This window comes from Grus americana, chromosome 1, assembly GCF_028858705.1.
Source record: "Grus americana isolate bGruAme1 chromosome 1, bGruAme1.mat, whole genome shotgun sequence".
In the NCBI taxonomy this organism is placed as follows: Eukaryota; Metazoa; Chordata; class Aves; order Gruiformes; family Gruidae; genus Grus; species Grus americana.
This window is the reverse complement of record NC_072852.1, coordinates 135,878,929-135,904,433: the sequence shown is the minus strand read 5'-3', so window position 1 is coordinate 135,904,433 and position 25,505 is coordinate 135,878,929. Positions and strand designations below refer to the sequence as shown.

General features: G+C 42.6%; 1 protein-coding gene across 3 annotated transcripts in view; it reads left to right on the top strand.

Annotated features, from left to right (window-relative positions):
* The window catches only part of GLRA2 (glycine receptor alpha 2), a 134,258-nt gene extending 121,702 nt beyond the window's left edge, over positions 1 to 12,556 (top strand). For all 3 annotated transcript variants that reach the window (XM_054838929.1, XM_054838940.1, XM_054838950.1), the window contains one exon: positions 11,160 to 12,556. In XM_054838929.1, coding sequence (XP_054694904.1) covers positions 11,160 to 11,438 — 279 coding nt within the window. In that variant the 3' untranslated portion in view covers positions 11,439 to 12,556. The remainder of the gene's footprint in view (positions 1 to 11,159) is intronic.
* The last annotated feature ends 12,949 nt before the right edge of the window (positions 12,557 to 25,505 follow it).

Genomic DNA, 25,505 nt, shown 5'->3' with positions numbered 1-25,505 from the left:
CTCTTCCATTGCTATAGCCATGCTTCTGCGTTTCATCTGCCTGTACCTCTCAGTACTGACTTTTCTTATATAGTATTAAAGGTTATAAGGTTTCAGGTTATCCGTTAATCAGTTTTGCCAAGTAATAAAAGTCCATCACCAGGTGATCTGTTGCTTAGCTACTGGCTGGGCAGATGGTCCTCCTGGAGAGGTGCCAGCACCCCACCACAGAGCCTGTTCATGGGCAGAGAGGATTGGGAAGGTTTAATGATCCTTGCCGTGTATTCTGTATCTCGGCTCCTCAGAACCACCTTCCATCTGAAGGGGAAAAGGTAGCAGAAAAGTTAGCATTTTGAGAAGTTATTCAAAATGGAGTTTGCAGTTTGATAAGCCTCTGGAGAGAGCTCCTAGCCTTCAGCTGGAATACAAAATTCTCACTATGTGGATTTTCCCACTAACAAATGCCTTTAGGAGATAAAAAGGCATTAGATGACTACATTAAGTAGATGCCCACATCTAAAAGTATGTACACATATCTACATGTGTGGGTGCATACAGGCTGAGTAAGTGTGTATATTTATGTGTATGTGTGTGAGATACAGTAAAAGAAAACTATCAAATTCATTTTTAATGAAACCTTACTTCATTTCCATTGTATGCATACTTTCAATGACCTTGTAGGATTTGTGGATTTATGACTTACCAGATGGGAGAAAAAACCCCCCAACAATTCCGTGTAAAGATTGCACTATCAAGTTGCTATAGCATTGAATGCGATTGATTTTCACCTCATGATGAATGTTTATTTTGCTGCAAATAAATAATATCAGAGTTTTATAAAGCAACCCTCATAGAATCAAATCAAAATGAAAATAGGGAAGTCTATTTGTGTAGTAAATTTCAAATACATTCAAACAGTCAAGATGTTTCTAAGATACAAGAATTTAATTTTATAAACAACTTTGAAGTGTAGATAGCTGGCAAATACTTTGTTTAACCCAATCATGCTTCAAAGCTATGTAAAAACAGCTATAGAAATCCAGATTGAGACTTTGGTTAACAACAAGAACTAAATGATATGCAAAGCCAGAAAGGATAATTTGTGTAATAGAAGATAAGAAAAGAAAACCCATCCCAAAACATTATGTATTGGAAGTCTAATATTAAGAACTGATAACTGGAAAAGGAAGGCGTTTATTTATCAGTTGGCTTGTCTCCTCAGGAAAAAAACAACCCACACAAAACTTATAAAATTTGCATGTGAACACTTGAAGATTATTCAGATATTCTTGACTATTTTTAGCTACACAATGTAAATTATTAATATAATTTGCAATATTTAATTCGTTTTGTGCAGTATTTGCATAAATTAAATGCATGAATGTCTGAGCAAGCTCTGGTAATCTCCATCTGCACTTGTTGGGGTTTGTTCTGGGTGTTCGTTGTAGCAAATGTCTTGAAGGAGAGAATCCACCAACAGAGAGGAAAAAAGCCTCTTCCTTTCCCTTCCCCTTCCCTGCACCGAGTGGCAGACAGCCAGTGCTCAGCAAGGGACACAGATGCCACAGGTCCCAGCGCTTCGTCCCCAGCCCTGGCCCAGCCAGGGAGGACGGCGTCTGCTGTCCCCAGCCTGCCATGGAGTGGGCTGCAGATCGGCCCCGAAAACTGGGGGAGCTGAGGGCAACAAAACCCGAGCCTGAAAAAATCCCCAGCAATACATTGTTCTCCAGGGTAATCCGCATGAATCAAATCATGAGTGTCGTTTATGGGCCCTGTGTGCAGATATATACTTTTTCCTTTTTTCTTTTTCTTTCTTTTTTTTTAATTTTGACTGTTTGACAAATGAGGTACCCTGAGATGCTACAGTCAGGGCATGGGGTGCTCTAACAAAGTTATCTACAGCTGAGGCAGAGGCCAGTGAGAAATTTCCTGAAGGTGCAATAAAACCCATCTTCCCAAAAATATTTAAATCTGCTTGGAGAAAAGTGCCAGAGAACCTGACAGAAAAAACCCTGGGGAGGCAGGCACTCAGAAATCCCCATCCATGACTGGAGGCTGTGAGCTTGGGTGCCCCGGGTGCTGCAGTGGCACTTTCCCCAAGCCTGTCAGACAGCCAGGGGACACCGCGCACCCTGTCCTGGGATGGGACTTGCTGGGCACTGTTGGCCCTGCAGCAGGTTTCAGGGCAGGAGGACGCTGAAGTCTGAGGCCGGGGCTTGAACGCTGCCCACAGCAGGCGGGTGAGAGAGCCGGCTTGTGCCCCGTCCCATCTCATCTCACCTCAGATGTTTTGCAGAAAGCAAAAGAAAGCAGGAAAGGTAAATTTTAGGTATGTTTCCCTTGGTGTTTTAGGTTTTTGAGGTTCTAAAATTTTAGCATGTATAGTCTTGCTTTACATTATTTTGCTTTGATGTGCCCATTAATGTTCTAGCTGAAATAGTCGCATATTTAAACACTAGCTTTGCAGTTTGATCAGCCTTGCATGCAGACAGCATGAACAGAAGTTAGTTGCCCTGTATCCGACAGATTTCTGGTCAGAGCAGATTATTCTTCAAATCTAGGTCATTAACATGTATTTGTCTGATGTAAAACAGACTAATGTGCCGTTCCCACTGATAAACTGGCCAACCTCTGCTTTCATCAGAGAGAGACTGGTAGAAGAGTTATTCAAGAGCAGTCAAGTCTCCAGACTTCACTGTCCTGAGAGGATTTAATATCCAGGCAAATTATGTCTATAAGACACTCACAGATCACCGTGTCTGGATATTTTAAGGCATTATTTTCATTTAAAACAAAGGGAAACCAAGACAGTGTGTCAGCAATAGATCTGCTGTTATTTAGGACCTGTAACTCTCTATCATAACATCTATGATGCTTTGCAAAATAGCAGTTCATCTGGTTCTCCCTCTCTCTCCCCGAATTGAAATATTAATTGTATTATATATAAAACATGAAGTAGAATAAGGAAATTACATTAATTGTGTTTGCAAGATTAAGAGAAGGAAATCTTGCTTTGCTAAAGAAAAATGAAATTATTTTTTTTTGTAACAAACCGATCACCCTTACTGACTGTATAATCTTTATTATTAAAGTAATCCTTGAAAAATTTAGATTCCACTTGAAGTTTTTTCAAGGCAGGAAAATATTTTTGCTCCACGACATGTTTAAATTATGTTACTCTTTCAGTTGGATAATGTTCAATTCCTACTCGAAGAGGGCAAAGCCACATTAACTACCATTTCATTATTGTATTAACAACAGTTCACTTGCTGTTCTTACAGAATGAGTAAGTAAATCAATCATGCTTCAGAGAATCGTCTGCTGTTTATCAGAGATAGGAGGTATTATTAAACACAGCTTTCTAAAACAAGCCAAAATTTGTCCATTGGAAACCCTTGCCAAAGATAACAATGACCAATTTATCTTCCATTAATTAAAATGTCGGTGCTATTTATAATACAAGGTCTGTTTTACTTAGATTTTATAAAGCAAGAATGTGCAAATGAGAGAAAAAACAAACCTCAGTGAGCAGGAAAATTTGTGTTAAGAGAGGTATAAAAGGGGTGAATGGTATTGTCACACACACAGAACTGTGGGTCCTGAAGGAGCAGCATCATGCAGTAGGATCGGTCAGAGACTGCCTCTGGTTTTGATTAAACATCTTGGTGAATATTTAGGAAAAACAATACTTAGGCCAAATTCTGGGAAGTGTTTAATCTATACTTTGGACAGGATTGAGGTGAGAAAGTGACAATTTTATGTCACCTTCTGCTCCTCCGAAGCCTGGATTAAGGAGGAGTGGGAATGGCATCTGACGTAGGTGAGCTGAGATCCAGAGCTCTTCAGGAGGGTGGAACAAACCAGAGAAGTTTGTTAGTGACCTCTTTATTAGCAAATGCCACCAGAGCTTGCTCCGCCTTCTCTTTTACCCCATCTTAGAAACTGGAACACATAGCTTTGCTATGCAAGAGTCACCTCTTTTTGAACCAGCAGGATTTAGCCTGAAGGCAAAACTACGTGAAAAGAAAAACATGACACTCATAGTACTAAAAACTAGGGGAAATGCAGGACATTACAACATTGGCTCCAGCTCCTGGCATGTGAGGCTTTGGGCAACGTGGTCTAGTGGAGGGTGTCCCTGCCCATGGCAGGGGGGTTGGAACTAGCTGGTCTTTGAGGTCCCTTCCAACCCAAACCATTCTGTGGTTCTGTGATTCTATGATACTATCAAGCAGTGGAAAACCTAAACTCCCACAGGACATGCCATACTTGGTGAGAATGAATGGCCTGTATTCCAGGATCCTTGCTCCAAGCACTAGTCAGGCATGGATATTGAGACAAATTGTATTTAAAAGCTCCAAGATAAACCTAGAAGGACTTTTCTGTCTTCTGAAAATAAGCAAACAAGGGTGCACTTTTGCATGAACTAGGTTGCACTTTCAATAGGTGCACATGAACCTATGAATGTGTGCCATTGTGCTATTTTCATTGTCTGAAATGTTCTCACACAATGATTTATACACATAAAGGAAAGACAACTTCCTTTTAAAAAAATAAATTCTCCCTTTCTCCTTCATGGTGTTATTGTATTTTATCCTATTTCCTGCATTTAAAAAAAAAAAAAAACCCAAAACAAACCAAAACCCAAAACCCAAACCCAACAGCAACCACCCCAAAAACATAACCTACAATTTTTCCTTCCATCTATTAATTTTCACCATGATTTTATGATCTCTGTGGTATTGTCCCCCAAACACAGCTTTTCTAAGATGAAGAGTTCTAATCTACTTTGTTTCTCCTCATGCAGAAAGTCTTTTATCATCCTTGCTGCTCCTCTTTGTATTTTATCTGATTCTGCTTTGTCTTTACTGAGTTTGAGTGACCAGAAGTGCTCCTTGTGTTCAAAAACTGATCACACTCTGAGCGGATAACGTGACAGAATGACGTTTTCTGTTTTGTTTCCCCGTTGCCTGACTACTGCTTAGTAGAGGACTAATGTTGTCAGAATCATCTATGTGGTAATTCCCCAAACTCCCACCCAGGAAGGAACCAATTTTGAGCCCATTATTGTCTATGTGTAATTAGGGTTATCTTTTGCAATGTGCTTCACCTTGCACTTATCAACCCTGTTTTTCATTTACTGCCATTTTGTTACTTAGTCACTCAGCATTTAGAAATCCATCTGGAAAACCTGGTTTAGATTTGTCCGCTTTGAATAGAGTGTTTCACCTGCATACCTTCCCTTGGGAACCTTTGTCCCAGCTCATTTCTAAATCTCTTCCTTGTTACTCGTTCTCTCACAGATTCTTGAGGATTCCCTTCAGTGAATCCCTCAGTTATAAAGTCGATCTTTTACTCCTAAACTCCATTACTGCCTTTTAAACAGTTAATCTGTGAAAGGACCTTCCCTCTCGTCTCCTGACAATTTAGCTTTGTAAGAGCCTGCTATGGGGAATGGATTTGAAAGTCCAAACGTGCTTCTCAGCTGAACTACCTTCATCTAGATACTCAGTGACTCCCAAGAACTGAAACCATGAGAGCATGACTGTCTTTGCAAAACCGCACCATGAATTATGTAAAGTACTGAGAGATGGGAGGTGTCTCAAAATCATAAAGATGATTTAGGAATTAAGTCCCCAAAGCTATTTTGGTGTCTAATTCTTATTGATTCCATTTTGCATTCAAGTTTGAATTTATTGTGGGTTTCTAACTTTGTGCTTATGAATGCCAAAAGGAAAATTTCTCTAATTTTCTCTACTCTATACCTAAAATTAATCTCCTATGTCCTTGAAATTTAATTAAACCAGATAGTCTTTTAAATCGTTTGCCCACCATATGTTGGAGAAAGAGTAGCAAAATTAAATGAATAAATCACATAGGAGAGTAAATTAAATACACTGTTTGAAGCCAGCCTCTCTCTCATTTTCCTCATTGGTAAAACTGAGTCAATGCTGATGATAAGCATTTAAAAGTGGTCAGGACAAAGCACTTCAGAATGCATTGTACATAAAGCTGTACATGCAAGGCATTGAATGGATGCGGTGGTTTAACCCGAGTCAGCATCTCAGCCCCACACAGCTGCCCCCACAGTGGGATGGGGCAGAGAACCAGAAGAGTAAAAGTGAGAAAACTCGTGGGTTGAGATAAAGACAGTTTAATAGGTAAAGCAAAAGCCGGCAAGCAAAGCAAGACAAGGAATTCATTCAGCACTTCCCATGGGCAGGCAGGGGTTCAGCCATCCCCAGGAAAGCAGGGCTCCATCACGCCTAACGGGGACTTGGGAAGACAAACGCCATCACTCCAAAAATGTCCCCACTCTTCCTTCTTCTTCCCCCAGCTTTATATGCTGAGCATGACATCATATGGTATGGGACATCCCTTTGGTCAGTTGGGGCCAGCTGTCCTGTCTGTGTCCCCTCCCAACTCCTTGTGCACCCCCAGCCCACTCACTGGTGGGGTGGTGTGAGAAGCAGCAAAGGCCTTGGCTCTGTGTGAGCACTGCTCAGCAGGAACGAAAACATCCCTGTGTTAGCAACGCTGTTCGCAGCACAAACCCAAAACACAGCCCTGTACTAGCTACTATGGAGAAAATTAACTCTATCCCAGCCAAAACCAGCACAATGGTCTAGATTTTCTAAAGTTGTTTTTGTTTCCCATTCTTCACTGCTTTGGTGTGAAGTTGGTAGTATGAATTACATTCTAGACCTGACGGAGTAGAAATAAAAACTTTATAAAGATGGAAGATGACCCCCTTGATTTACATGTTGCCTACTGTAAAGCTAAGAGAATCTAATGCCATTACTTTATAAAGAACAGAAAATTACCAAATTCATAAAGGGAAATTAAAAATTGAGAAAAAAATGTAGTTCATGTTTGATGAAAAGTAAACACCTAAGCATGTTCATTATGACACCATAAGATAATACAGATAAACTTATGCTGTTGAAAAGGTGTCTGTAGAAAGCATTTGCCCAAATCTCAGGAAATGTAATTAGTTTTCAAAGGATAATTCTTCTAAAATTCTCAGGAGTGTGAACCAGCAAAAGAACACTTTCATCTTGCTAGTCATTTTTTTTCTGTTTCTCATCCTAGTTTGTGACCCTTTTTCCTATGTCTTTATTAAGGACAGATTGAGTTATGACTATGTGTTATGCAAGACTAACTTCACAACCCTTTAGAAGGATAAAGTCAATGACTTCAATGGCTGTGGATTCTGCCACTCCAGTTGATATCCAGTGGCTTCCAGCTGCTCTTTGATTTTGGTCTTAGAGCTGTCTCAGAGCCGGCTGGCATTGGCTCTATCAGACACAGGGAGAGCTTCTAGCAGCTTCTCACAGAAGCCACCCCTGTAGCCCCCTCGCTACCAAAACCTTGCCATGCAAACCCAACACATTAGCTTGAGATTTAAGCAAGTCAGATCCTATCTGGTTTTAAATAAATAAGTTTTATGTGTAATCTTATTTAAATAATTATAGAGATGTTTGCCAAGTCATTTGGACTATTTTACCAGTGACTAAGCTGGTGAACAGCACAAATTGAAGACTGTCTTTAGATGAGGCTCTCCGTGGTAGGCTATGTCAGATGGGATGAACTGAATATGACTTTGAGAATGAAGAGTCACTCTGCAACCCCCACTAGAAGGTACCCTAGGTAGTTTTCCGAGTAGTTCACCAAGCCTCTAGGATAAAGGAAGATATATTCACTATGCTAAGGGAAGGCACTTGAGGTCAGTTCTTCATCTCACATTTTGGAACATGAGAAAAAAAGAATTCCCTTTGTCAAAGAATCTAAATTTGGTCTTCTATCTCCATGACTATTCCCCAGAATCCTTTACATGTAACAGAATGTTGGAAGATAAACTGAAATGTCAGACTGTAGTTTTGCTATAAGATTATGGCGTTTGAAAGACAGGGGTTTTTACTACATCTGTACTGCTAAAGTAAATCACACCAGGTATTTTATTATTCCTGAGGCCAGCTATCCCCACATGGTTCATGACCACAGTGTGTAGCGTTAGTCCCCAGTGGAGCAGGTTCATCTGGGAGAAAGCTTGTTGGCATGGTCCATGCCGGAGCGAGCTAACCCACAAGTGGTGTGGATAATGAAGTTCCAGCACTTGAGTTGACCCCCGGCTCCCTTTGCAGCAGGGAGGAAGTCTCTTTGTCCCCACTGTTTCATTTTGGGTGGAACCAGTTTAAGGGCTCAGGGGGCCAACAGGACACAAGCCCGACTGTGCAGTCTCATGGGGAAAGTATCCTCCTAGCACAGACATGTGGGTCTTGATCTCTGCAGGGTTTTGTTGTTAATTCACAACACTATTGGCCAATTTCATTGTCAAGGGCAGAGACCTCACCACCCTGAGGTCTTTCAGGTGATGTCTGGTCTGGTGGGAGAGCTCTGATGGGGTCAGGTCTTGCCTGTAAGACTGCAGATGCTGGCAGTGCTCAGACGGCAGGCAGGTGCCAGGCTGCAAAGCCCCTTCGACTCCTGGGGGATTTTAGTGCTGAAAATCACATGGTGGTCATGGAGCTGGGTCACATCCAGGGCTAGAGGTGGGGCTGTAAGGACTGTGGCTTTGCTTGCTTCCAGTGGTGCTTGGATGATCACAACAGCTACAGCTTAAGTGTCTCCGGTGCTAAGGTTTTGTAAGAGTGTAATATCAAACATAGAAACAAGTGGCAGGGTAGAAACACAGTGCCATTCTCTTAATTAGTTGTTTAGTCTTTGAAAAAAAGTTTTTCTCTTGAAGGTTGGAAAAAAGCTACATAAACACATAGTTTTTTGCAACCAGCAAACAGCTCCATGTGGGAGAACAGGTAACAAACTGATCCAGAGATTTATAAGGGAGAAGGAGATTCAAATCTGCTCAAGCAAAGAAAGAAACCGAGCACATGTTCTTCATACCCCAGGTGAATGCTGTGCCTCTTTTATCCAGGATAAATCAGCATCTACTGCAGTCCTAAATAAAAAACTAGCATGGGGACCGGGCACACTTCCCTCTGGGTTTTGTGAGAAACAAGTGGCACAGCCAAACTGTCTGGGGGGGGAAAAGCAGGGCTCTAAATCCCATTGGGAAATGAGAGGCTCCTCACAGCTAAAGGTTGGGTGCTGAATAAATACAATTTAAACATCCCTGTCCCTAATCTCAGATGACTTCCCACAGGAGTTACAACAGTGTAAGCTCAAAAGCGGGACTGTGACACTGAAGACGAATTGCTCAGCCCCACATGACAAAGCTGCAACCCAGCAGGGTGCAGTGGAAGTCGGGACTCTCCAAGTCCTGCATTGAGCTCAGTACATTTTTTTTCCTCCCACAGATTCCTCAGGAGTAACAGAAATTAAATTTTTTAAAAATGAATGAAGTACATATGGCAACACAGCTGGTGAAAATATGTTACCCTTTTTAATCACCTCTCATGTCCCAGGCATGCATTTTATCCTTCAATCTCAGCAAAAGGGAAAGCACTGTGAGGAAGGCAGCTCCCTTTATTATTGGGAGACTTTGTGGTGTTATTAAGTCATGCAAGAGAAGCCTTGCCTATAAGACTATCCAGAACTTAGGTCTCAGTGGGTTTATCTTTAAAATACTTTACATATTTATAATCACTAGGACAGCAGAATTTCAGAGTTTTCACAGAGGGACTGCAAACAGTAAATAAATAAAATTGAAAAAGGAGAGGACCATGCTTCTTTTTCTTAATGATGGTGAGCTTTTGAAATGACAGGGATATAAACCCTGGATAAGTGTTCAAACAGCCTTGCAATACTGTAATTTTCCACCTGCTCACAGGTACGCTGTAGAATAGTCCTCAGGCTGAAGTGACAGGGGCACCAAAACACTCTTTACTGCCCATCCTCCTTCCACAAGCACTCAATGTCATAAGCAGTCAGAGTGACTATTTCTCATTTGTTAGCCTTGGATCACACTACTGGTTATTCACGTTTGTGTGTCAGCTCCAAGGTAAGGAGAGCAAGTCTGGTGATATATTCAATTCCAATGCTGGAGCTGGGGAGAGAGAAAAATGCAATTATTGAAAGAGGTGCTTCTGTGAAGGAGCAGTGATTTACATCCTGAATAGGTGTAAATTATCCTCCCTCCCCACCCCCAAGTTCAGGAAATGTACTCCTTATTTAATATCTTGCTGCTGAGATTTTTTTTCTTGCAGTCTCTGATTCTCTGCTAAGATCAGAAAGCTGTGGTTTAGTGAGAGATATGAGGGAGTGGGCTACTTGTGAGCCCAAGAAGTGGTCACTTTAAGTCAACAATGGAATATTTGTCGATTGAAGAGAAGGTCTTTAACTAGGGCAAGATGCTGGACCTACAATTCATCCCTACTGGAATGAAAAAGAAAAGAGCTGTTTGTTTGCTGGTTTTGAATCCTTCATGGAGGGCTGCCAGCAACTGTTAACTTGTGTATTATTGTGCTATCAGACAGGATAAATGGCAATGAGAATTTACCAGCACAGCCACAAACCTTTCATCACACAGTTATCATAGTGATAAAGTTCAGTGGTAGTTACTCACCTCTCCAAAAACAAATATTACCCACTCAGACAAGAGAGAGAATGGATTTCTGCAAGATGGTACTATATTAGCTTGCGCTATTGCACCTAACTCCCGGTTCCCACTAAATCCAAGCGCCCAGTGCACTTTGAAATATTGATTGTCAGATCACTCCTGTGAGCAAGGAGGGACCACAATCTACCCTTGTATCCTTGTTTGGAGACAGAGGTGCGAGGCTGCAGTGAGATTGAGCCAAGGATACACATTGCCATGAGCTTGGGCCCCTGGGTCTCTGGGTCATGCAATTCAACCTGGCCGGAGCAGACTCCCTGCTGCCAACATGGCCATGTTTCCTCCCCACAGCAAGCCCAAGGAGACCAATGAGAGATCTGCTGGAGTCAGATCTCTTCCCTATGGGGCTGGGATACAGCCTGCTGCTCAGGGGCACTCGATTTAGTCATAGCTTGAAAAATTAAAGCTCTGATTCACAAATACTAGCAGTCACCTAATTTCCATAGGGTTTTTTATGTGAGTTTTAATTGCTTGCTTCTCTTTGAAACCTGGACTAAGTTAATTTGCTTAGGTGCTTTGGAAGGGGTCACCTCAACTACTCAAGTATATGGTGTGCTTGATAGACAGTTGATTGTGTGTCTTATTTGTCTTCTTTATCCCCCAGGAAGATGAAGTTGCTCGTGACAGTCGATTCAATTTCAGTGGCTATGGCATGGGTCACTGCCTCCAAGTCAAAGATGGCACAGCAGTCAAGGCTACTCCACCCAACCCACCTCCAGCACCACCAAAGGATTCAGATTCCATAAAAAAGAAGTTTGTTGACCGTGCAAAAAGGATTGATACAATATCCCGTGCTGCGTTCCCACTCGCCTTCCTCATTTTCAACATCTTTTACTGGATTACATACAAAATTATACGGCATGAGGACATTCACAAGAAATAGGCAACTCTGGTTGCCAGGACTTCTTAGCCAAAGTGATACACATGTAAATAAACAGTGAAATGTCTTTCTGTCATTTGGACTAAGGGTTTCTTCCCCCCCCCCCAGGACACTGAAGAAAAAATGAACAAAGACAAAAAGAAGTATAGAAGGAAAAGTGATTGCATGAAAAAATATGCCGTGAGACCAGTCAATGAGGGTTCCCCTATGTACTCTCAGTGTTGTTCTTCCAGATTCAGCATTGATCAGACATCTGTAAATGGGGTCAAATTTTACCCAGCTTTATCACCAAGATATTATCTTTCAAAACAAAAGAGAATCAGAAAACAAACAATTCTCCTAAAACATCTACCAAGAGACTGTGGTGGCTACAGTACAGTGAGTTATAAGAGGACCAAACTTTTTCAGGATAATGTTGCCTTTCTATTTGAAACAAGTCTACTGAGCTACATTCCATGACCGTGTCTGTAGTTAGTGGTTTCACCAAGGAGTCCTTTTGTGGGTTGTAAATTATTTCTACTGATAGGGGAGAGAAAAAAAAAAAGAAAAAAAAAGATTTATACTTTACTATCCTTGTGGGTGTGCATTTTAATATAATCTTGCTTTACTAGAATTGTGATTTTGGGGTTGAACTTGTGTGTTGTGTGATTTATTTGATAGTTGACACTCCAAAAACAGTGAAACTGCCCGGTTTATTTTTGTTGGAAGACAGTGCACTTACTTCATTTTATTTCTCCTGATTTTAAATGCAACTTGAGGTGCCAAACTGTATTTTACCTATTGTGCTACCCTGTACCACACTACTTAGTAAGAACTTGTTTCCTCAAAGGTGTAGCTCAGTTTAGCATTGAGTTTCTATTACTGCTCTCATTGTAGCTGCAATCAATAGCTCTATAGGTAAACACAACTTGTTTACAGACCTCTAATTTATATCTTTACTCAAAGTGGCTATCATTTTAAATATCATTAATTAACCTAAGAATTTTAAAACTGTACTGTGATTTTCAGAACCTGTTACCTTTTGGTGCCGGATCTGCGTTATTCAAGTCCTTGCTACATGTTTTAAAGTAGAAAAATTTAAAAAAAAAAAAAAAAAGATGGTATTTTTGCTTACACAGAAGAAGACAACCTGTAACATAAGATGAATCAAACATTAAAATTTTACACTTGATGTAAAAGAGTTTATTAAAAAAGGTATTTGTTCAATTTCAATAAAGCTAAATGTGGTACTAACATTTCTTCACTCTTTTCTTCATTTGCAGCAGCAGGGCTGTTCGTGCCAGGGTCCAGCTCTTCCACCGCTCTGACAGCAGAAAGAGGGTGCTGCTGACCTGGCTTAGCCTGCCAAATTTTGCTGTCTATCCTGCAGCAAAGGGGCTGCTGCAGCCCCTGGGAGTATGTCAAGCACTGTGTCAGACACGTGGCTGGGATATGACAGGAGCATTTGCAGAACATTTGCATTTGCGGAGCCAGGCCTGGGGGAGGAGACACGCCACCACCCGCTCACAGCATCCATGCACGGCAAGAAGCACACCTCAGCTTCACACGTGCTGTGCCCACCTTGGCGGTATCCTAAAGTTCTCCTGACTTTCTTACAGCTTCGCCACTTTGGTGAGCTGAAGGACATGCTGAGATGGCCTACGCCAGGTGCCTCATGTAGACACTGTAATGACCGATGGTTTAAAAGCAAATTAAATTGCCTCCAGTTCACTGCCTTTCCCCTGAGAGGCTGCCCAGCATACACATTTTTTCCCCCTTCCCTAGTGAGATGGTCCGCTTTGACTCCTGGACCAGCTCCTGCTGAGAGGTTGTGGATACAGGTACCGCGGACCGGTCAAGCCTGTATTTGTGTGTCTGTGAGCGTGTGTCTGTGTGTGTCAGTGTCCCCATCCCTCTCCGCGCGGCTGTCTGTAACTTCCAGGCTTTGTTCCTCTCCCAGAACTGGGGAGCGAATCCAAAGATCTTGACAAATCTGATTCCCAAACAGTGACGTAAATTAATGGTAAAAAGCCAGTTGTACATTTTATCTACCCATACCTTTCTCAGCTCTGTGGACTCTCCTGTCGCTTACACCTGTGATGGAGTTGGAAACAGTCATCTTCATCTCTTTGAGACCATGATCCAGACGTGACCAACAGCCCTGGAAGGGGGAACCAGTAAGAACTCAAGACAACTGTCCAAATTATTTTGCTTTGCAAAATAAGCTTTTGACTCAAACTTAGATATCACAATATTTGAAACTTTTATAGTATAAGATTTGCTTTTATTCCTATTCAAAGTGGAACAGTATTTGATTAATGGATAATGTAGTAGAGGAAAACCCCAGTGCAGTCCTTGTCCCATAAGCTCCAGCAGGGTGAGGATACCCAGCTGTAAGCTGCATTCGTATGGGAAGTTAGAAGCCTTCATTGGTACATAGACGTTCATTGCTCACTTTTACCAGCCCCTCGTTCCAGAAACTGTGCTTTAAATGAAGGTGTAATGCTAGGATTACTGTTAATCCTCAGTGCCCAGACGTGTTGCTAATGAATGTCAGAGCCCGTTGCTCATAGCTCCCCTGTATGACCGCAGACCACTGCAATAGGAACCCAAAACTATTCTCAGCTGATGGATGTTTGTATGCTCATGTGCCTCCAGCATCCACATTACAAATTCACCTGCATGCTTTGCAGTGCTTGGCTATTAGCATTGACTAAAGAGTTTGCTAAAATATTCTGCTGATCGCATTTGCGGTATGCTGGCAGTATCCATGGGAAGATTGTTCTGCGTTGCCTTGTATATAAACTTAGGTCCAGTCATGGGAGTAATCTGTGCACAAAATCCTTACAGGTCTCTCTCTTTTTGAAGAGACGTAGAATTTGTAGCTAGGTGGCAATTAGCTGTGAATCTTGAAATTATCTGACTAAATTTGGGACATAAATGATGCATGCAAAGGGACAAGGCCCACCAAGCATGGCAATTAGGAATGGCCACATGGTACAGAAGAGTTCTCAGCACGCTGGTCAGTGGTCTGTGAACCGTCTCACACAGAGATCGTTTGATACCAGACGGGTATCAAAGAACCTTTCCTCAAAGAACATGGCTGGCACCAGAAAGATGTATACTGGCTGAGAAATTGCCTGCAGATAAAAAGTCAAATAACAAGGTTAGCTGGACTTACAGAAGGACACAACATTCCTAAACAAATGCTCGGTAGGGTTATCAGAGAAACAAGACACAAAAACCAGTCACCTTGCACTCAGAGAAGTAGCAGAATTAAATAGTGAAGCAGTTTCATTTCAAGACACTATTGCTAGAGGAAAAAGAATGGCTTAGAAAATAAGTCCCAGACAAATAGCCTTCGTGAAGCAGGAGACACAGTGGGATGGAAGGAAAGAGACCCAGGATTAATTCTGAAGAGCTTCCAGAACCTGCAGGTTACAATTTTAGCTGGTAAAATAAAATGAAGCCCTAGGGCATTTAAACTACTTGCATTTAGCTATAAAACAATTATAATGACTTCTAATTTATCAAGAAAACTTAAAAAGCTTTAAGCATGTCTTTAAAGGATGCAGTATCAGGTCAGGTCATTGGCATCCTGTTGTTACAGGCTGGACCTGAGTGGTTCAGTGCTCCAAGAGAAAGGTTTAGCTATCTCTCACCAGATAGATGCTGTCATGTGCTGTGATAAAGCCTAATCGATAAAACAGATCTTTAAGAAAAACCTTGTTGCAATAGGAAAGTGAATAAAAAGTGCAACATGACATGAAAGATGTCTTTTTGTTCCTCTTTCCTGTTTCTTTTTCTCCATATTTTTTCAGGTGGCAGATCCATCACTTGTGATGTACTGAATCCCAGATGATAGGTGGTGTAGCAACAGAGGCTTTTGGAGTCTCCAGTATGAGATAGTGGCAATTTATAACTGCTGGGGGACAACTCCAAGATACATGATGCCTCTGGTTCTTATGCTACAGAGTTGAGGAGTAAGGGTCAACCCCGTTCATCCACAGATGTTGAAACTTTCTCACTCTGCTTCCCTTCTTCCCCAGTATGAGATGCTGAAGGCAAGAGGGAAGAGCTGATGGAAAAATAATGTTCGGCTACTGCAGGCTAAACTGCTACAGCCCTTCATCTTTGTGTAAACCTGTCATTGACATCGGTGACACAGGAGCTGCTGACCAAATGTGACGTACCAGCCAAAACTTACAGTCTTACGTAGCTGACATTACTGAAAACATAGTGGAGGAATGTGGAACTAATCTTTGAGAGTACGGGCACGGGCATTTCCCAGGAAGGGCTCTCTCGGGGCTGAATTGGTGCCTTTGGCTCATTTTATGAACTTATTCAAAAGATCTGACACAGTACAATATTGACATTTCTATATTTAGAGATATATTTCTAAATATAGAAAGAAATGTATTTGATGTATAGGCGTAAAAAGTATACGCACAGCTTTCTAATCCTTATTCCTTTAAAATTAGAACAGGGCCAGGAACAAAGAAACAAAAGCTGTAGAATGAGCTTTGCACAAAGCAGTATGAAAACAATTTTAATTAATCTACTAATTTTCATTATCTATAATACAGTATCTGTGAAAAATAAGCTTCTGCCAGACTTTCAAAGTAATTTATTATAATGCTTTTTGACATAGAAGTTCGTGTCTTACAATGTTTTGGAAAAGTGGAAAACCAAAACCAAGGCTGCCTACAGGAACTTCTGACTGGGAGGATAATCTAAGCAGAGTCACGCTTTCTCCATAAATGCCACTTACAGATTTTACTTTAAAAATTAATCTTCTCTGGTTTGACAGGAAGAGAAAAAGAAGATATTTATGCCATTTGAAGATACTTCTCCTACTTTTGCAGGGGAAATGTGAAATGTCATCACATTGAGGGCTAAGCTACAGAACAAGAGCAGTTTCACCAGTTCCAGACAAACCCATCTAGCCAATTTACTTCCAATTCCAATGCAGTGCTCACTGAAATCAGAAGGAAAAAAAAAAAAAAAAGGCATTTCATTGACTTCAATAGCTTGTAGATCAGTCCCTAATGAAGGATAAGTTTCCAATGCTAAGCACTAGAAATAATCTGGGAGGAAAAATATTCAGAGTAGATTAGCTCTCTTCAGTATCCTCTAAGGAGGAATAGAAACTTGAGTCAAAATAAGCATCTCAGATAATAATTAGGAAAACTGACTTTGTGAAATGCATACACTCAATTCTTCAAGTTCCCACCGAAACAAACATACTAAATTCGTATCTTTGCTATGGAGAAACCCTGTGAGGCAACATTAATAAAAAAGCAGTGAATCCTGGGGATACTGACAGCATTTTATTTGTGCTAAAAACTAGGATTTTACTGGGACAAATTATATAAAATCCTCTCTAGTCATCTGAACAGCTGTATAACTGCCTCAAAACCATTTTTTTCAGCTTACTATAAGACCTGAATCTGACTTTCAGCAGAGTGGGTTCCTGTTGCTGGGGATGGCAGACAGCGTGTGCCATGCCAGGAAGATGTCAGCTGGATGCATTGCTCCTCTTTCCACTGCCTGGGAAAAACAGCAAGACCCCTGAGGGTGCACAGGGGCAATATATTCCTTAGCAACACTTAGTGAAAATGCATTTACACAGAGGGGTTGAAGGATTCACATATTTCCACCTCCCCTTTGCTTTGGCATGGATCCATTTTCCCCAAGGTGATGCAGAGTGTTACCCCTTGACATCACAGGGTCAGGCTTGTGGCTGGGCATGTCTGGAAATCGCATCTTTACCCCTTGATGCCTGGAGAATTCCCTTCTCTCAGCTGCAAGTCCTCTTTGCCTGCCACAAAGGATCCCCGGAGCGCAGGAAGCCAGGCGTGCCTTTGAAAAACAGCTTTGATGGTCATTACACAGCACCCCATGGCTCCCAGGCAGGGAGGCAAGAGCAGAGAAGAGAGGATGCACCACCAGTGCTTGGTGTGGGAGAAGGACCACGTGTGCAAGGATGCCTCTCCTCACCCCCGAGAGCCCAAACCTGGAACGTACTCTCCGGAAGGTCCTCTGGGGCTTACAGTTTAGGCTTACAGCACATCCTGAAGCTGACCATGTTGTGGGTGCTCAGCCTGGTTCCAGTGCTGCTCAGAGACCTCTCTACTGGCACATTCAGCCTATCCCACCCCCTGAGATGTTCAATAGGGTTGCAGCTGTGGCTGCAGAAATTGTTTGAGAAACACTGCAGCACTCAGAAAATGTCTTCTCTGTTTTCCCTTTACTCCAAAAAGAGAAGAGAGCTATGCCAATGCAAGCAACAGAAACTAAATCCAATTATTGGTACTTGCAGCAGTGCTAAAGACCCTTGTGGGAGGATGTGTCCCCACAGTAGCCTGGGCATTGCCTGTTTTTTTCCGACCCAGGTGCCAGAAGAGTGCAGCGAGGGATTTGAGGAGCACAAGGACTGATGCAAGAAGAGAGGGAGCTCAAAGGTGGTGGCACTGGGGAGATGTGGGAGTGGGCCAGCCAACACAGACACCGTCTTGGGCTTCTCTGGAAGCCTGGCCTGACGTGAGAGCCCACTGTGCGTAGCACAGGGCCCCTGAGCAGGACTCGCCAAGGGGAACGGAGAAAGGGGACCCCCAGGGGTGGCAAGTGGCCTGGTAATGACCACAGAGCAAGGCAGTGGTGGGGCCAAGAGCAGAGCCCACCCCAGATCACACTAACATGAACGGGGAGAACTCATTAAAGAAGAGTCAAATCTAAAATATGTATTTACAGAATATCTTCAGTCTTGTCTGCTGGGTGCAACCCTACTAATAAAAATGAAGACCCTACTGCAAAACACTTGATAGGGCACGTGCTCCAAACAGGAAGAAATTGTAATGTTGCATGTGTGTGAACAAGAGAGAGGCTTTAGCAAGGATTTCCAGTGAGAAAATGAGAGCACTAGTCATTTATTTCACAGTGGAGACACTACCTCCTCCTCTCTCTGCATTGTCAGGCAGAGATGTTACGAAGAGGCACAAGAGTCTGGAAATGAAGAAGCCTGCTTCTGTGTGGTTAAAGATGTCCTCTTAGCCATTGCTTGGAGTGTGAAGGGGAGATGTGTATGGCTGGTTTTGGGGGAGACCAACAAGAACAGCATGGGCAAATGTCTATAATGAGCTAATTAACCTTTAGAAAAGCAGAGTGAGCGCATTTTTCCTGTAATAAGCCAATGAACTCTGTCCTCTGGGAGAGGTGTGGGACAGCACCAGTGTGGATCCTAACAGGGGTTGCCAAAAATGCTCTTCAGAGGAGGGGTGAAGAGCAGGGCTGCTACTGAGCTGTTAGCTTAAAAAACAAGAGCTGAAAGAGCTGCCTGCTGCAGGAAATTGGGTTCCCCTTCCATGTGTATTTAGTTCATTGTAATAGGGCCCTGAAAGTATGTTCTCTGCTTGGAAGAATATCAGAATCTTCCTCTAACCCATGAAGGGAGCAAAGCAAAAAAAAGAGCGTCTTTTTCTTGACAATTTTTTTCTTATAGTAGCTCAAGTAAAAACCAAGAAAAACTTTTATGCTGACCTTGGATGTAATCCGGGCCATTACAAGGTGATGGTGAAAGCTTCAGTATGGGCAAGATCTCAGCCTGCATCTCAGCTGTCTGCTGTTATGGCACATCTGCTTTTCACTTTGGACTTTTCCATTGACTTTGTTTCCTTGAATTACCGTAATGAGACATTTCATCACTGACCCTTCTGGTGTTGCAAGTGCAGTAAGTGAGCACAAAAATGAAGAATTTGCCAAACATCATTTAGAATTTCAATCAAATTTTCCTGTTATCAGAATCTGTGTATATAATAGTGCTTCAGAGGCCTTTTCCAAAGGACATTGGTAGAGGCCAAGGAGCATTTTAAGTTTCCTTTGATTTATTAACATTAGCTTAATTTTTAATTTGCAGAAAAGTGTCCAATTAATACCCACAGTCACATACTACTTTAGACATCCCAAATGTGATCTATCCTATTTTTAAATGAACTAATTCCCACACATTTGCTGACTTATTCCAGGCATCACCAAGCCTCAAAATGTAAGTCCTGTTCCTGACATGTGGGGAGTTTTCCTTGGTTTTGAACAGCTGCACTTTTATTCTAGCTGTAGTTTTCTGTATTAATATCAGTGGGCAGGACTGATGTTATGACACTAAGGAAATAGAGGAGGATATTTTAGCATAAAGGAAATTTGCGTATTTGCTGCTGTAACAGCAGAGAAAATTTCACTGGCAATTAATAGTTTCTGCAAACTGAAAAGCCTGAACTGCATTTGTGCACATACATGCAGACACCCCCCCCCCCCTTTCACTTTGCTTCCCTTAATCTTATTACAATATTTCTTTGGCAGATGTCCCTGAAAATTTCACCTGCTACCCAGTGCTTGCTGGTGTTGTAACACAGAACAATATCTACCTTATTTATCTCTGACCTAGTTGTGGAAAACATCCAAAAGTTATCTTCAGCCTGATTAATCTAAGTCTGATCTGCTAATATGCTGCCATGGATTAAATATATATATATCATCTGAAATAGCTGAGGCATAGCTCAGACATCCTGCAAATGGCAGCACTCAGATGTACCTGCGGTGAGTTTTGCTAAGCAGGCACTCTGCCCGGTGCTCTCTGATAAGGTTTCTGGGTCACATCTGAAGACTTTAGCAGAAAATGTGATTGTGGGTACTACTGAGGTACATCTTTTCTGCAAATTAAAATGCGAGTTGATATTAATAAATCAGAAGGGAAACATGAACTAAGAGGCCTGGGGAGAGCTCTTCAACCTCTCCCTGTGCATGGTGCTGGCAGAAGAGGCACAACCATGCAGAAGGACTCCAAAAGCCCCATCTGCAGCTGGGGAGGGTCCCCATGGCACCGGTGCCTGGGAAAGCAACCCCAACCTCCCAGGCCTCCCACAGGGCACAGGGGGTCCTGCCTTGCAGCAACAGACAGGTTGGGGTCATCTAGATTAAGCTGTGAGCAATGTTGATCTTTGGAGCAGTCCAAGATAAGGCTACTTTACAGGTGGTTTAATCTTGTCATCATAGCTTGGTCAAATTGTCTTTGCGCGGTTGCCCAAGCCCTAATGTTCCCACTGGTGTTTTCAAGCTGTGGTTAAATGGCCATGTGGTTGCACACTGGTGGCTTTTGCAACTGCCTCATGCACATCTCGCCTCTGGTCACTGCAACCTGGTGCATTTACTAGCTGCCCTCCCAGCTTCACTGGCTATTCTCCCTTCAGGCTGGATGGAAAAAGTGAGCCAAGTCCTCTGTACAATAAGACAGATGGAGTAAAAACCCACCTGCCAGCACCGAACCACACACAGCACCGTGCCCCAGCTCGGCCACGCAGGCATGGGAGGTCCCCTACGAGCTGGTGCAAGGTCGAGAGGGTGAATTTGTTTGAAACGTTATGTATGCAAAAAAAGTATAACTGGAAAGCAAAGAGAAGCAGGTCTTGGAGAGACCTCAAAAAGTGCACAGACTTCAGGAAAGTGCAAATGACAAAGGGAGAAGTGAATACAGGGAGTGGAGAAAGGGTCTCCTCTTGCTTATCCCAGTGGTGCTCTGAGGAAGACAAGCAGGACTCCACCAAGGATATTGTCACCAATTGCTCTTTTTAATGGAAATCACCTGGCAGATCCTCAGTATCAGCTACTCACTCAGAGGGGAATTTCTATTATTAGGACAGTCAGCTGGGAGAATGGCCAAGGTTTATATTAGCTCCATTACCGGCTAGCTTTAATGGGTACTGGAGAGCATCTCTGATTTTTGGAAGTATAACTGCATCTATTGGACACAACTCCAAAGTTCCTCTGTTTTAAGAAGGTCAGCACTGCCCCCTCAGAAAAAAAAAAAAAAAAAGTAAAATTTCTAGGCTGAAATCATGGAAAATCAAGGTGGGAATGACCTTCAGAGATTGCCTAATCTACTTCAGCCCCAAAGAGGCTGGCCTGGAGAGGGGACACTGGGTGTATATCACTCAGCATGGAGACTGGAAGGGGTCTGTGGGAGGGATTTTGGGGAACTGTAAGAAGTAAGTTGTACGTTTGCTTTTGCCTCAGTAACTCCCTGTTTCGTGGTCGCTGCCCATGGTGAGCACTCAGGTCGTGCAGCCACGGGACCTTCCCCTGCTCCGCCCCCCACCCCGGAACCTCCTCTTGCTTCTGCTCTGTCTTATTCTTCAGTCAAGAGGCTCTTCCAGTTGCCCTGCCCTGGGACTACCATCTGGTGAAGGATAAGCAGCTAGGACCTGGAAAGAAATTAAGAGGGAAGCATCAAAAGACAAACTGATAGAAAACTTTTTGTCATGCAGAGTGTTTTCTTGTTTATACATCCTCGTGAGAAAAATTCAGTTTGTCCCCACAAAAATTTGCGGCTTCATTAGTAACTTTTCCAATTTCATGGGGTTTTACAGAAGCAATTATTAAATTTTAAATCAACAAAGTCATTCAGCAAAGAAACAGTTTGCTACGGAGTGTACCATTCAACTTTCCAGTGTTGAATATACAGGTATTTATCCAAGCTATAGAGCATACTCAGTCGAAGACTTCCTGAGACCGCATTGCTCCTGTTAATTCCCAGAGAACTGTTATTTTCTAAACTACTGCATGCCTGTTCCAGGGTGGTGGCTTATTGGGAGATTTTTTTTTTTCTTTTTTAATTATACCTTTCAAACTCTGCTCACTGGGCTTCAAGGACATGGGATTATTTTTTTTTATTATTATTATTTTCATGCATCATTGGAGCACCTAAGCAGTCTCCTACAGATTCAGAAAATCAGGCTGCCTGTAGTGAATGAATCCTTCAAAAACAGTGATATTATTAGCTCTTCTGTGTCATTGAACAGATGAGCTAAATGCTAAAACCAGAAATTTCATTAAAGATTAAAGAAATATCATTTCACGTTTCACCTGCTCCATTAATATCAAATATGAATTCTATCTTTCATGACACAACTGAAGTGCAGTGTAAGATTTCAGATATACTATTATTTAATCTCTCAGAGAAACAGAAAAAATGTTCAAAATCCTTGAAGAGCTGTGTCTCAGCATGACAATGTGTTTTGTCTGACCATTTTAAGTCACTAAAGAACATCTTGGCCTTGTGATTTTTCAATAGTTCCCTTTCTTCATGCACCACTTGAAATATGTTAACGGAGACATAATTTTCAGGAAATGCCAAGCACTTATTCTCTGACTGTACGGCCTCCAAAGACTTCTCTGGTGGAAAACCCAAGAAGTGAGGCACTCAAAAACCATTAAGTGTTTTTGGAAATCTCGGTCTTAAATATTACGGTCAAACTACTTTTACCTGGAGTTTTTCCCAGTCATTGATTTGTAACTCCTTCCTTTGTTTTTTTTCTCCCAAAGAGTAGTTTCTGAGCAGACCTCTGGCTGAACAGTTTTCCAGCCCACGCACCTGTGCAAGACGCTGAGTCCCTATTTTAAGAAAAGAATGGAAGGAATGAATAAAAAGGAAATAAGGGTAAAAGCCCGTATTTTTACAAAGCTACAGCCCCAGGGCAGCTTTACAGAGACCGAGTCTCTGGAGTGCCAGGAGTGGCTTTTAGTCTCCGCTGCGCTTCGGGGAGGGGGTTGCCAGCCCATGGCTACGTAGGACCTGCCCAATCTGCCCCTGCTCCTCCTTACTGCCCCAGCCCACGGGCGCACATTCGGTAACACCAACATCCCCCCTTTTGGTCCAAGCTTCCCTGGGCCAGGGCAAGGCTGAGCTCACGGGGGCTGCCGCTTCTTATTTCAGTTTTGGCTTTCCTTCGCAAGGTGGGTGCAGAGACGGCTTGGCCACGGGCGATCCCCCTGCGCCCCCTCCCTGAGCCCGTGCAGCCCCCAGGAGCAGGCCCAAGCTGTCCCTAAGTGCTCCCAGCTGCCTCGGCCTCACAGCTCGCAGATGCCGGGGCAGTTCAGGCAGCGCTGCCAAACCCGCAGTGACAGGTCACTGGGTCCCTACAAACATTAATGTGATGTTTACTGCTCGCGCTGAAGTGCCACATGGGCTGCAAGCTGTTTCCTCTTGGCCGAGAGCTCGGAGGGAGGTAACCCCAGCTGCCTGGTGAGCAGGGACATCTTCCCCTGCCGCCGACCGAGCGGGGCAATAGCACGTGTTTGCTTTTTGTTTGCAGGGAAGTCCCGGCAGAGATGCATCAACTTTATCTCAGCTCCTCACAGGAATCTCTTTCCTGTAGATACTACGTGAGGCAAGGGTTTACAGAGGGAAAGGTTATCAAATGTACAGCCTGGAAAAAAAACCCAACCAGATCCCAGCTTCTTGACTTCGCAAGGAGCACGGGGTTCGTTGGTCAGTCCTGAATAAATATGAGCCTTCCTTTAGCAGCAAATAATCTCTGCAGCCTGACATTTGCTCCCAGTCTAATTCTCCTTGGCCGACCTTCGAATCCTTGTCCAAAGATTCCTGATCTTCTCAGTGCCCTGCCAAAAAGATTGCTGAGATTGGCAAGGGTCGGGGAAGCTGAGCGGACAGAGGAGAGCAAGTGCAGCTGGGTTCTTCGCCAGCCCTGACTTACTTCTCAAACTGTTAAATTGCTCAGCAGTGCAAACAAGTGGAAAACAAACAGTTTCTATTGGAGGGAGGACTGCGAGCATACCTAAATTATTTGGGAAAGAGAAGCCCTTCAGAGACTCACGTTTTCCTGATAGAAAGTGAGCTGAACATTTGTAATGAAAGGAAAGCATCCCACCGTGGTTTCTGCACTGAGGCTGCTGTCATTCAAAAACCTGAATTTGAGGTTATCCTGAAATTGTTTCACAATCCCTCACATAATCTTTCAAATCCTCCTACAAACGTAATGTTATCCTTCAGGAATGTATCAGCAAAAGATTTTTATTTGATCAGCGCTGAAATCTTTTAGGACTAACAAATTTAACCTTCAAGAGTACTATGGCATTCATTAAAGACAACTGAATTCATGTTTTGGTAGTCCAAAAATGTTACATTAAAAACTTTTAGTTTAAAACTTTTTAACCTGGTGGCCTGGCAAAATCATCTCATAGGAAACACTATGGATGGGAACAACTTGGTCAAAAAAGCACCTCCCAAGGACCTCTTTGATTCCCAGGCATATAAAGTCTCAGGGGGTCACCTCCTGCAGGAATCATTTGAATAATCACAATTTAAACTGCAATCCTCATTTAAGGCCTCCTCTCACACCAGGGCCCGGGACTCTGCCCTTCTCTACTTCACAGGTTTGAGGCTAGCGGAGATGCTTCCAGGAGATGCTTCTCTCTTGAGAGCCTCCTGAGAAGACTCCTCCTGTCCTTCTGCTGGAGTTCATACTGGGGTGTACAGGAGAAGTGAAACAGCCTCTGAGGGTGATAAATACGGAGTTGGGAAGGTATAATTTGTGTATAAGGCACACATACACAGACATTCATTTCATGTCGATATCTAATCTGACCTCCTTTTCAATCAAACAGCATCACCCTGGTCAGTATTTTGATGAGAAACCATGTTGGAAAGAACCCAGAAACTCTCTGACACTTGCTGTACTCTGGGGAATAGCTAGAAGGACAAACAGACACTCTGAAACACTGTTGGACTTTGGAGCCACTATCAAAGGACACATTTCCATCATTGATCTAGGAGACTGAATCCTTTCCTTTACCACTTGAATCCATATAATCCTCTGTGGATCTGGCCAAATTAAACTTTGGTAATTACATTTTCCAGAAGCAGAGTAGGCTTAAATCAATAATTAAACAAAATTAGTTAGCAGTTTTGATTTAAATTGTATTTGTGAATGTAGACTTACTGAAAGCTGACATAATTTATAGACATCTCCTTCAAGCATGTTCAGCCTAAACTATAATTTAAATGAACTGGAAAAAAACCCCCAAACAAACCTTCTATAAGTTGAATCAATATGTCAGGAATTGACATACTGCATTAAGCAGGGCAAATAAAATTGGATAGAGCAATTATATATCCTAGACTACAAGGTGACTGCTGTGTTCTCTGAACCTCAACATTTGCAGCTTAATGAATGCTGAAGAGCTGAACAGGTCTGGGTAACTCAGTGGTCTGCCTTTATTTTCTGAAATGAAAAAGCATTC